Below are 13825 nucleotides of genomic sequence, written 5' to 3'. Positions count from 1 at the left end.
CCAGTTGTACATACTGTAAAAACAGGATATATGATGACACACAAATCCAAGCCTTCCAAAATAGCTTCAATGCGAACAAGGTCTTGAAAAGCTTAGTGGGCGGCGGTGCCCAAATTACAACACATTGATTTCCACTAGAGTGGCTGTAACAAGTAGATAGACTGCATGTTACTACACAATTGCCATAAAACACAGGGAAATAGATTGATGGAAAAAAGCTGAGATGCAGGATGCTCCACCTGCAATTTGTGTTGAACACAGCGGGGTTTCGCATGGCTGCTCTCTCAATTAACCCCCATGATACAGATACAGACTCAGTAATGTCCCACAATCCCATTACCGAACATCTGATAGCCCCCCCCCTTCCCACTGGCCTTGGATTGGACAATGGATGGGTTGGAGTTAGACTTAAATAAGTGTTACAAAGAGGGATTGAGGCGTTATTTGGAAAATATCAGAATCAAATTAGAATAGAACATACTATATGTAGCTTGTTGATGAAGTGCATGAAGGAACTTTGACTGGCGTTGTTGATGCTGACCTTACTGACGATATAGATGAGGTCACCTCTCTGGAAGGCCAGCTCATCAGGCTCGTCTGCCTCACAGTCCCACAAGCCCTGGTAGTAGTTGGCATAGTCCATGGACCAGACTAAGGAAAAACACACAATGCTGTTGCCTAAAATATGTCAGTAATACCTCTATCTTTAACTCTATAAAAGTGACACCTACACACCTCCTCTCTAGAACAGCAGCTTGCTGATATCTCATTTCCTTCATACCCTCATCTATCTTGTATTAACATAAACAGCTGACAAAGGGGACTTTGTGGAAGATGAAAAGTTGATACAGATTGTTGAAAGGGTATCCAACATTTATACATTCATTTTTTTACTTTCCTATTTTGCTGGTCAATGCGTGCTCTTTGGTATTCAGACCTGGTTTTGTGCTCTTCTCACTTATCTCCTCAATTGGTTCTGGAAAGTCATCGTCTGGAAAATGGGATGAAAACAAAAGAGGTGAGAAATTCCAAGACCTTTCCTGGAAAAGATAATGCACTTTCTGTATTGTGGAGATGTGGGTACCACCTGTCTTCCCACCACCTCCCTTGGCCCTGGACACGACTACATACTTACACCAGGGCGTGTCCTTGCCGTTCTGCCACCCCAGGCAGGACCAAAAAAATCACGCTCTCACGCAAAACCAGAATAGTCACAGTAAGCAAAATGTTATGTTGAAAAGATATTTTAAAAAATATGTATTTTCCAGACGTAGAAGTTAAGTTCTGAATGAAAGGTGAAAAGGTATTTTCCATATGTTTAAAATAAATATTTTCCGGACATTGAAAAATATGTGTTTACAGACGTTGAAATCAGGTTCCTTTTTTGGTTCTGAATGAAAGTGGAAAATACTTATTTTCCTGACGTAAAAAATATGTATTTTCCGGATGATTAAATCAAGCAAATTTTGGGTTCTGAATGAAAGTTGAAAATAAGTCATTTATAGACGTTTATGTTCAGGTCAAATCAAGACTGGTCCAGACTGGACAAAATCTGAACCAAAGATAGACGTCTATCATTGGTTCAGATTTGGTCTGGGCCGGACCACAAACCAATGTTCTTAGATGTGGAAATCAAGGCCACCAAAAAAAGACGTCGAAAAGATGTCGGTGACGGTCCGTGCTTACGGAGGTGTAGCCTACAGTGCTGCCTGAAATTGAATTTTATGAATGCCCATCTATATCGTAAACCTACCATTTATATAACACAAAAAAAAGACATCCGGTCCGAATCGGACCAAAAAAAGACGACCAAAAGACATTGTCTTGTGCTTAATCTGGTGTAGCCAACCATGTCGGCCCGCAATGTAATTTTATGAACGCCCATCCATGTGGTAGGCCCACCATTTGTAAAACAGGCCATTGCATTTCCTTTATTAGTCCTGATTCCTGTGACTAATCAACTTGGCTATTTAAGCACTGAATATCATCTACCCAACTTTATCAGGAGCTATCGTGAGCATATTTGCAATTTGTTTACACAGCGGGAAATGCAGAAGTATTTTCTTTTTCGCTATGATCAACATGTCAAAAATAGAAGGATACAAACTTGAAATCACTGATCATGACAACAGGGTGAAACTCCTGGACAACAGTAGTGATTGTCCATTCCATATCTGTCCTGTTTTTAGGATATGTTGTTTGTTAACATGACAGTGCATTTATTATTTGCTTGAGGGCCATTTAGATTTGGCAATTTGATCTGGAGAAACCTGCATGATGTAAAAAGTGTCCGTCTCATTACATTGCCATACATTTTATCTCCAGCCTTTAGGCTTCAGAAAAGGCCACATACTCTTTCTAACATATCCTATATCTGCTAAATGATTTATGTTAGATGCGTGTCTCCAATAACACCCTGGAGAGGTGCGCTGGGAATGGACAATACAAATATTTTGCGCCCCTGCCTTTGACAACACGGGCACTGCTTATCACACGATGTCATCAGCGCTCACCTAAAAAGCCCATATGCCACTGGTTGGAATAAATTGTCATTGTTTTTGGGCAGAATTATGTGATGTTTTATGTGTTGTTGTTGGAGGTGCGTCTTGGTCAGTTTAGCTCCGAAAATGCTGGCACCATAGGAGGCCGCCCAATCCTGCCTATTGAGCCCGTCGGCCTTGCCGACACGCAGCCAATAGGGCACTTACTCTACCTTACGTGTTAACAGTGCTAATCAATTGACCAGACAAGCAGGGATGTGCACTTTACCACATTACAATGAACAACAGAGTTTTAAACTTTTACCATATGCTACTGTTAACTTTGAATCACATAAACCAAATATCTAAAGGGGACATTTCTCAACCTCCTTAGCCTTATAGAGCTAGATGTGACATGGATTACGGGCGTGGCACCTCGTGGTCTGAGAGGTGACAGTGATATCCCTGCTCTCTGTCTCCCACATCCATCGTCACGCTGTCAGTCTGACAGTAAAGCCACCAGCCAGCAACCCTATACACCCTCCAGACCAACCTGCCCTCTGCTTCCAGTAACAGCATGGAAAAGACACACACACAAAGATGCATATGTGCACACACACGCACACACACGCACACACACACACACACACAAACACAAATACACCCAGACCACTGACCAATACACCTACTGCACCAACTTAACAGCCATGGTTACCCATTAAAAATGTAACTTGTTACAATAATTATAATAATAGGAAAATATCTTTCTTTAAAATAAATATGTGAAAAGAACAAGGTTTGTAATCAATGTACTACATCCAGTGCCTTTTAAGAACATCTGAGAGCGATCAAAGAAGGAAAGAGAGATTGATAAGTGGTAGGGTGAGAAAGTGAAAGAAAAAGACATTCGATACACCATCTGTGGTCAGGGTCTGTACCCATCCCAGATGGCTTTTTATGGTGAAAAGGCAGTTGACAAGACACATATCTCTCCAACCAATGATTTCGGCAAAGGGGAAACAGAATCTTGATGTATCTTAAATGGAGTGATGGATAATGACACTGAGAAGTCGCCCCCTTTGGTCATTCTCAGGATCCCTTTAGCCACCCACCTGCCTGTGGGACAGTCCTGTATTTACTCTGTAAACAGCAGCCAGACCTCTGACACTCTTATTAAGAATAAATTATTTATAATGTGTAATTAGTCTTTGAGTTACAGTGATAGTGATGCATCTCTGAGGGGTAATGAGAATGTGTGTGTTCTCATACCTGGGAGCACCTCGTAGATATCATCCTCCTCTGCTTCCTCTTGCCCCCCCTGCTTGGGCCTCCATTCCTCCTGGCTACTGAGAGAGGCTTTGGCCTGCTGGGGCAGGACGGGGGCGGGGGTGGGACGAGGGGGAGGGCTGGCCGCCCCGGTCACCCCCTCAATGTCATCATAGGTCTCCTCCTCCTCTTCCTCTTCCTCTTCCTCATCGTCATCAAAGGGGATGAAGCTGGAACTCAAATCTGCATGGGACACAGACATGGCATAAAATAATGAGCAGTCTCTCTCTCTCTCTCTCTCTCTCTCTCTCTCTCTCTCTCTCTCTCGCTCTCTCTCTCTCTCTCTCTCTCTCTCTCCCTCTCTCCCTCCCTCCCTCCCTCCCTCCCTCCCTCCCTCCCTCCCTCCCTCCCTCCCTCCCTCCCTCTCTCCCTCTCTCCCTCTCTCCCTCCCTCCCCAAAGGGCCCAGAGTAGAAGATGGCATCCACTGACTTCCCCATTTGATTATATTTTAAACGATATCTGTGAAACATCTAGTCATTCTATTGGACATTAATGTACTCCTTTGATGAACAGTTGGCGGGAAAAAGGAAAAATCCACCCTTCATAAATCCAGAGCAAGTAACAGAGAGCAAAATCTTCGCCTCAAACTCCATGTCTATCTGGATCTTGTTTAGTAGTAAAAGAGGACAAGACAAATGATGGGGTGTCTGTTACATCCCGCAAATCAGCCCATTTAAGAGCAGCCGGTGCAGCTCGCCTCTCTCAGATGGAGCAGCGCTGTGATTGCTGACGACTGGGCACTGCAACACAGGGTATCAGGTCCTCTGTGATACACCATAGGCCAGGCAGAAATCAATGTCGCTAGAAGATAACCAGAACAACTATCAATCAATTTCCCGTAAGGGGGAAATTATTAGGGGGGGGGGGAACGACACGTGACATGAATGCCTTGTGACGTAGCAGATGAGGAGGTTTGGAAGGCGTCTGATTGGTCGTTCTGGGGATGGATATATTTGGGAAGGGATATAAAATGGTTTGTTTTCTGCCCTTTCAGGCAATACCAATCTAACAGAGGACAAACATACACAATAATCACTATATCATTTTCTACTACTGTGTCTTTGAAATCGTTTTCAAACTATGTAGATATACCTTTCAGGACAAAGTTGATCTGATCCACCCATTCCCTGGCCTCTCGCGGACTGCTAGCAGTGAACTGGGGAGGATAGACACCATCATAAAGTATGATCATTAGGTCAGACTGGTATGCTATGAAACATTACTGTCATTCAATCCCATTGTTAGGAGTCAGTTGTATTGTTATTGTACTGTACACCCACCTGGAAGGAGCGTCGGTCAGGGGCACTCAGCTCAAAGCAGGCATTCTTCTTGGAGTCTTTACGTAGGTTGGCCACCAGCTCTGCGCTGTAGCCATTGATATAGAAGGAGCCCTTCTGCTGCTTGTCTGAAGGAAGAAGTGTCAACTCACAGGTATGAGATCCAGGCATAAATGACTACATGACTACATTGTATGTCTTAGTGTTATGTAAGGGATCAAACCAACCCTTGTCGCTCCCAAAGTAGTAGAATATTGTGTTATTGAGGACACACCATCGCTTTTGCCATTCTAAGCTGAAGAAGCTGTGATCTAAATGGAAAACGTAAGGAAAATAACAAATGATGTCATTCTTCCCACACGTCTTTAAATGAGCACTCAGCATTCCATATTTCCATAATAATTGACTCCATAATCTTAGTACCCCGTCGTTTCTTTTCCAGGTAGCCTTGTTTCAAGATGTTACTGAGATCCTGGGCTGCCACCAATTGGATCTCCTCAAAGTCTGTGGAAGATCACAAAGTAGGATACATATAAGTTGACAGAAAAATGTTGGTATATTATTGTATTTGTCATGGACTCTCATACCCAGGAAGCAGCAACAGGCCACACTGCCAGCTGTCCCTGGATCAAATACACCACTGCTAGCTTAGGGGAAACTGGGATCAATACATTTACAGCACTTCTGTAAATGTACTGAGATGACAGAACAATTTTGGTGCTGCAGATTAACGATGCAGCAGATACAGTACCTCTGCTCCCACTGCAAAATCAAATCAAATCAAATTGTATTTGTCACATGCACAGAATACAACAGTGAAATGCTTACGTACAAGCCCTTTAACCAACAATGCAGTGGGGAATGAACAGAAAGGGTCTCTGTATGACTCCCTCCTGGTCTGGAGCTTCAGTTATACAGTGACTCTGCACCTCAGAGGCCTTTAGGTGTGTGCTATTAACTGACATCTAACAGATGTGTTACAGAGAGCCGCACCATGTTACACATGTAGCAGTGTAAAATCAGGGCAAGTTCAGGACCCTGAGACCTGACACCTCCCTCTGCAACTGGATCCTGGACTTCCTGATGGGCAGCCCCCAGGCGGTGAGGGTAGGCAACAACACATCCGCCACGCTGACCATCAACACCGGGGCCTCTCAGGAGTGTGTGCTTAGTCCCCTCCTGTACACCCTTTTCACGCATTACTGCGTTTCTGCGCACTATTCCAAAGCCATCATCAAGTTTGTTGACGACATGACAGTGGTAGGACAGATCACCAACAACGATGAGGCAGCCTACAGGGAGGAGGTCAGAGACATGGCAGTGAGGTGCCAGCACAACAACCTCTCCCTCAATGTCAGCAAGACAAAGGAGCTGATAGTGGACTACAGAAAACAGAAGGGCGAGCACGCCCCCATCCACATCGATGGGGCTGTAGTGGAGCGGGTCAAGAGCTTCAAGTTCCTCGGAATTAACATGGTCCACACACACCCACACATTTGTGAAGAGGGCACGGCAGTGCCTCTTCCCCCTCAGGAGGCTGAAAAGATTTGGCATGGGCCCTCAGATCTTCAAAAGGTTCTAAAGCTGCACCATTGAGAGCATCTTGACTGGCTGCATCACCACTTGGTACGACCACTGCAAGCCACCCGAGGCGCTACAGAGGGTGGTGAGTATATCACTGAGGCCAAAGACTCCAACCAACCAAGCCATAGACGGTTCTCTCTGCTACCGCACGGCAAGCCGGTACCAGTGCACCAAGTCTGGAACCAACAGGACCTTGAACAGCTTCTACCCCCAAGCCATAAGACTGCTAAACAAGACTGCTTAAATAGCTAATCAAATGGCTAACCGGAATCCCTGCATTGACCCTTCTTTGTGTAACCGATGTGAAATGGCTAGCTAGTTAGCGGTGGTGCGCGCTATTAGCGTTTCAATCGGTGACGTCACTCACTTTGAGACCTTGAAGTAGTGGAAGGGCCATGGCTTTTGTGGAGCGATGGGTAAGGATGCTTCGTGGGTGTCAGTTGTTGATGTGTGCAGAGGGTTCGAGCCCGGGTATGGGCGAGGGGACGGACTACAGTTATACTGTTACATTTGCACCAACTGTCTTGCACTGACTCTACACACACTCACACACACTCACACATACACATACATACATTTAAAACTGATGTCACTGGCCTACACACAATAACCCATGTCAAAGTGGACTTATGTTTCTTGGCATTTTTACAAATGAATTCAAAATGTAAAGCTGAAACTGATTGAGTCAATAAGAATTCAAACACTTTTTTTATGGCAAACCTCAATAAGTTCAGAAGTAGAAATGTGCTTAACAAGTCACATAAGTTGCATGGACAGAGTTGCAACAATAATGTTTAACATGATACAATTATCTGTAAGGTCCTTCAGTTGAGCAGGGAATTTTAAACACAGATTCAACCACAAAGACCAGGGAGGTTTTCCAATGCCTCGCAAAGAAGGGCACCTATTGGTAGATGGGTAAAAAATGTAAAAAGCAGACATTGAATATCCCTTTGAGCATGGTGAAGTTATTAATTACACTTTGGATGGTGTATCAACACACCCAGTCACCACAAAGATACAGGCGTCCTTCCTAACTCAGTTGCCGGAGAGGAATGAAACCCCGGAGGGATTTCACTATGAGGCCAACGGTGACTTTAAAACAGTTACAGATTTTAAAAGGCTGTGATAGGAGAAAACTGAGGATGGATTAACAACATTGTAGTTACTCCACAATACTAACCTAAATGACAGTGGAAAGAAGGAAGCCTGCACATAATCAACATTTTCACAAATGTGAATCCTGTTTGCAACACGGCACTAAAGTAATACTACACAAGTAATCACTTGACCCCTTCCTTATATGTACAGAACTACCTAAAAATGATCTTGTATCCCTGTAAATCGACTCGGTACTGGTACTCCCTGTATACAGCCATGTTATTTTTTACTCATAATTGTTATTCATTATTCAATATGTATTCATTCCTCGTGTCACTATTTATATATATTTTTTTTAAATCTTTAACTCTGCAATGTTGGAAACGGACCCATAAGCATTTCACTGTTAAGTCTACACATGTTGTTTATGAAGCATGTGACAAATACAATTGGATTTGATTTAAACATCCACTACATCTTCATTTTGACTTTAAATGGCCATTATTTGTCTCTCTTTACGACTCCATCTAGGATTCCACAGTTGAATGGAATTCAACCAAAGTGCCTGTCCTCCTGAACATACATGACAAAACAAAGCTCAATCCCAACCACTTTTCAATTAACCTGTCATCAGGCTTGAGCCTAGTTACCAAGGAGGGAGGATGGGGGAACAGGTGGCCCCCTTTGATTTGGGGTGCAGGAGTTATTTAAATCCCATTTATACTAGTCTGTGTGACCTTTAATTCAATTCGGACCACGGATGACAGAGAAAGAGGCCTGGAATCCATCCCCTTTGAACCAGACCTTGACTTTCAACGAACAAAACCAAACACACTGCGCCACAACTGAGTCTTCTTGTCCAAACAAAGTAGATGAAACCCCCCAACGTTCAGCTTTCCGCTGAACATGGAGCATCTCTCTCATTTATTACAAAATCCAAAACACGAGAGAGGAAGAGACAGAGCTGATAGCTTCTATGCTGCACTGGTAGAGCTCCCCTAGCCAAAATGTCAGTGGCTATCTGCCCCTGTTGTTTTACTGTATGCAAATTCACCTGGTCCAGAATGCAATGGAATCGAAGTCATATCTGAACTTCATGCCGTATAAGGAACATAACAGAGATTCACGTTATAAGCCCATCCTATGCATGTGTGACATATAAACGCTGCACTGGCCGCTGTACCTCGCAGGTTCTACTGACAGATAAGGTGGTCACTGGCGGTCAACTCAGAGTACGGTCCAAGACACCTCATGACACTACCACACTCACATATCACTCTGCTTTGTGGATGACTTGACTCGTGCCACTAAAAATACGGCAGCTGGCGCTACGCCGCTACAGACTATTTTGTTAAAGAGAACCTTATCATAACAAAAGCCCAGTCACCTCATCCATCCAGTTCTCTGTTCCAGGCCTGCTTCCTTGTCATGGCACCTTTTAATCCCCTCATACATCTACTTCCTTCCCTTTTCAAAGGCCTTTCCCAGTTAATAGTTGAGGAGACATAAAGTCAACAAAGGGATGGTTATATTTGCTTGAATCAGTAAACAACAGAGCGATGGCTTCTCACCCTCAAAGGGAGCTCCTTGACCAGACCTCATGGTTTAAACCAGGGATGTGGTTCATACTGGATTTAAAATATATCGCAAGGGTCAAGGAATTGCTCTGACAGGTTGAGGACAAAATTCACCAACAATTAAGGGGCTGGTGATTTAGAATGATTCTTGATTGGTCCAGGGTTCTATCACAGGGTAGCAGTGTAACCTTAAAGTTCACATAATGAACAGTCAGAAATCCTACTCCCCTGACATATTTTTATCCCACCCCTCTGTATAACAAATTCTGATTGGTTGAGAGCAAGCAATACCTCGTCTTATGAAAATACTTATCAACAGGTATAGCAATGTTTCTACTCTTGGTTTGAGCCAAAATGTGAAACTATTTATTAAAAATGTGTGATTCACACAAACCACAAATACAGAATCCAATTTGTTTCAATTGGGATGTTTCTTAAAACACAGACACATAAAGAAGCAATGATGAGATGATATTTTCCCTAAACTGAAGAGCACCATCTATTGAAGGCTTCTTCCAAATCCAAGATGGAGGCGGTTCTTCTATCAATCGTAAATTGCATTATTAATTATTCAGCGCTATGCATCTCCTTAATTTTCATTCTTTCCTGTTTAAATTAGTGTCATTCATATCATTTATATTGTTATTAATTAAACAGATATACACCTACAAAAACCCCATGTTAACCCTTAAACCAAAGTGATATATGATGCATGTGAGCTGCCATAGCAGTGTCATGGCCACTCTCTCTCATTTGGTTATTCACCCTTAGTCTCAGCATGGTGTTATGAGCTCAGCAGTTGATCCAGCAAAAATCTCTTGATTTATGTGATAATGACCAGAAGGAGTTAATGTATTCTCCCATTAAAATCCACTTTAGTTATGCTGCAAGTCAATCCGAGGCTGGCTAGAGAGTGAATCATAATGAAGGCAAATGGTAGTTGGGAGGACGAACACAATATATTATATCTATATTGCCATAACGCAACAAATGTGTTATAAAAACAATAAATGGTGTAAAGAGGCTGTCAGTGATTTACATTGAGTAACATAAAAATCTCAAGGTGGCCGGCCTGGTGTGCAGGGTACTGCCCAGACTCAGTGTGTCAGCTCAATGTGAAACTACCCTGGTTAGGTGTCAACATAACCTGGGTTAAATTACTCATTGTTACCTGGAGGGCCTTGCCATATACAGCTGCTAACCATCCTATCCAGGAGTGGACTTTCTCCTAATCAGTTTTAGGTGAGCCAAAATGGTTGTGTCCTGGAACTGTTCAAGCTGGGTCAGGTGGGTTACCGGGAGAGGATTAGGATAGGAACCATACTGTTTCTCCTCAGTAGTCCTTGGATCCCTAGCACTAGCCTCTTTCCTGTCTCTTTTGCTGAGAAAGATACTGCATTGAGTCGGAGTAGAGAAAAAACAGGGCCAAGACCTGACCTCAGTGTGAACCCTGGTGATGAGGTGAACCAGAAGGCAGAGGCTGGCCCCCCCAGGCCTGGGGGACAGAGAGAGGGAGGAATGCTGCTTTGGAAGACAGAGCGACAGTGTGACCCCCTCCGACACTGTCCTTAATTAGGAAAAAGGATCCACTCAGTGCACCCTCACCCTGCCCAGCACTCCATCTGCACACAACCCAGGCTAAATGGAGACATTTCTCCTCATTACAGTAGGAGAGCCTCCTTCTTCCCTGTGTGTGCATCCCTCCACAAAGCCACTGTCAGGGGGAGGAGGAGAGACACAGAGGCTCTGAGGTTAAAGTCCAAATGTCCTCCCTGCCCCCAACTCCAATCACTGATCTGATTAGGATTTTACTCATCGATACGCAGAGCATATATAATCAATCTTGTAATGTATGCTTCTGAGCAAAAGCAGTAGAGGTAGAGGTCCATGTTTTATTTATAAATAAATAGAATGTACAGTATGTTATGTATCGGTATTGTGATAGCAATGAGAGCCTCTGTGTAGGCCAATGGCTATGAGAGGGAGCAGATCGCTTGCCTTTCATCCCTCTGTGCAGGATAAAAAATATTGTGTCAGTCCTGCCAGGCTCTGCTGCTTTCCCATTCCCTGTGCCAGTGTTCAGGGGCAGAGGGAGCAATCTTAAGTGACATCAGGTTCCCCCTGGGAAGCCATAAGGAGTGACTATTTCGCACTAAATTCCCTCTCATAGATTTACAACCACTATTCAAATGCTTAACTGCAGATACAATTATCCTCTAATCACAGGGGATGGCTTTCAGCCGCCTCACTGACACTTGGAAAAACTACAGTTGGGATACAAATACCAACAATGGCGGAGCACGGCCCACAGGAAAGTTTATCTGTGATAAAACACTGAATACAACAGCAAACCAATGAGGGAGTTTTGGATGAAAATGTATAAATCTAGGTCGGCATAGAGTGGGAATAACAACAAAAATAGGGATTTAGATTACATACATATTGGCAATTGCCTCGTTTACATCAGGAAGCAAAGTACAATTGTTTTGTGCTAACATTGTGGGAACTGAGAAGTAGCAGCAAAAAAATCAAAGTAAGCTATACCTGGGATTAATGCATAAATGATCATCTGAAAAGTACAATAAAAGCCATTTTGGATGAGATAATAATTGTCTTACTAGTTGTATGTTTTGATAGAGGCTATTGTTACAAAATTGATTGAGTATAAGACATGCAATATAACGCTTTTCTATGGAAATATAAAATAATATCAATTTTTTTTGTTTACATACAAATCTAAATAAATATTTCTCAGCCAGCCAATAAGGAGGGAAATATCTAGAACTTTAGAGTTTCCTTGATCATTGTCATCTGTCTAATGAAAACTTCAGTGATTCTTCCATTTGTGGGGAAATATTGATCATTATTAGCCATTCTAATGTACCAATACATTTTATTTGATGAGAAACCAGGGCTAAAACTGGTGGAAGATACTGTACATTATACGGATACTGTACACTGCTGTTTGAATAGAATAAGCCTCGTTCTATGATTAGATTTAGCCCATTATTATTTGCATTGTGGTGTGCTTACTGATGAGTGTTATTTAATCATTTTACTTGCTTTATAAATCAATTTAACTAGGGAATTTGAAAGTTGTTGTTTTCCTTTTCCAACTAACCAATTAAGCATTTTGTCTTTCATTGTCTTTCCATTTTAATTTTCAAAGTGTATGCAAATTGCTTCTTGGAGGCGTGAACCAAGAGAGCCATACCACACCGTCATACATCCCAGCCATGCCGGGCTTCTGTACATGGATTGTAAACTAGTGTAACCAACTCACAGGCTGCGAACCAAGAGAGCCATACCACACCGTCATACATCCCAGCCATGCCGGGCTTCTGTACATGGATTTTAAACTAGTGTAACCAACTCACAGGCTGCGAACCAAGAGAGCCATACCACACCGTCATACATCCCAGCCATGCCGGGCTTCTGTACATGGATTTTAAACTAGTGTAACCAACTCACAGGCTGCGAACCAAGCCAACCCAGGTCTCCTGCGAACCAGAAAATCATGGACTTGAAGCTGAAGCCTAGCATTGATTCGGGGAGCGAATGCAACTTCAGATCTCAGGCAAGGTTAGGCCTTCATGTGGGGTAACTGAATCACCTCAGTTACAATTCACCATCCTTTGACCTCCTCCTCCTCACAGAGACAAATCTGAGCCACGGGACAAATATAACAAACAGGGTTTGAACAACAGTCTTCTGCACATCAGAAGAGCACATTAGTCCACTAAACCAATCACCACTATTCAGGTAACTATTCAAGGTTACTCATCATGCGAACTACTAACCAGGAAGAAGTGGTTTGGTGACTACCCACAACCCACATGTGATGAATAACTTTGCCTTGTGTTGAGTAACTTTGGCTTAGCAGGCTAATATGTTCTTCTGGTTTACAAAACACCAGATTTAAACCCCGGTGGTTACACTTGTCTAAAATCAATCCACAGCCAGCGTGACATGTCTAGGATGTACAACCACATGGTGGTGCCATGTTTCTCTTCTGGTTCACGCCTCCAGGAAATAATTTGCATACACTTTGAAAGTGAAAGTGAAAAGAGAGAGGTTGGAAAATGAAAACAGCCACTTTTTCCATTTCACTTTGCTCATTGCATTTACGATTTTCTGTTAATCATCTGCCATTTTCTGTTTACCATTAACCATTAACCGTTTTTCGATTTTCATTTTAACTTTGTAATTTCATTGTGGCATGACTCATGTGCAGTTATATGAAAATATAAATGCATTTATAATGTTGTGCATTTCAATTGAGCATTTAAGTTTTGCATTTTGGAACTGGCACTGATCACCCTCCCTATGTGTCTGATTATTTGTACATTGTCATTTTTTTTATTGGTTATAGAATATGAATATTTCTTAGACACTTATATGGGCTTGACTGAATCAACAATAAAATAATTTGATTTTTAATCAATGTATCAATGTAGTAACATAATGTATCATTTATGA

General features: G+C 42.7%; 1 protein-coding gene across 1 annotated transcript in view; it reads right to left on the bottom strand.

The window, feature by feature from the left end:
* The window catches only part of LOC110498765 (src kinase-associated phosphoprotein 1), a 44340-nt gene that overhangs the window by 15929 nt on the left and 14586 nt on the right, over window positions 1-13825 (bottom strand). The window contains exons 5-11 of the mRNA XM_036955941.1: window positions 5508-5588; window positions 5312-5395; window positions 5088-5212; window positions 4900-4963; window positions 3750-3989; window positions 938-991; window positions 542-651 (exon numbers count right to left, since the gene is read on the bottom strand). Coding sequence (XP_036811836.1) covers window positions 542-651; window positions 938-991; window positions 3750-3989; window positions 4900-4963; window positions 5088-5212; window positions 5312-5395; window positions 5508-5588 — 758 coding nt within the window. The remainder of the gene's footprint in view (window positions 1-541; window positions 652-937; window positions 992-3749; window positions 3990-4899; window positions 4964-5087; window positions 5213-5311; window positions 5396-5507; window positions 5589-13825) is intronic.

The sequence above is a fragment of the Oncorhynchus mykiss genome, chromosome 20 (genome assembly GCF_013265735.2).
Source record: "Oncorhynchus mykiss isolate Arlee chromosome 20, USDA_OmykA_1.1, whole genome shotgun sequence".
Lineage (NCBI taxonomy): Eukaryota > Metazoa > Chordata > Actinopteri > Salmoniformes > Salmonidae > Oncorhynchus > Oncorhynchus mykiss.
Note: the sequence above shows the minus strand (reverse complement) of the source record. Positions and strands in the feature narration are given on the sequence as shown.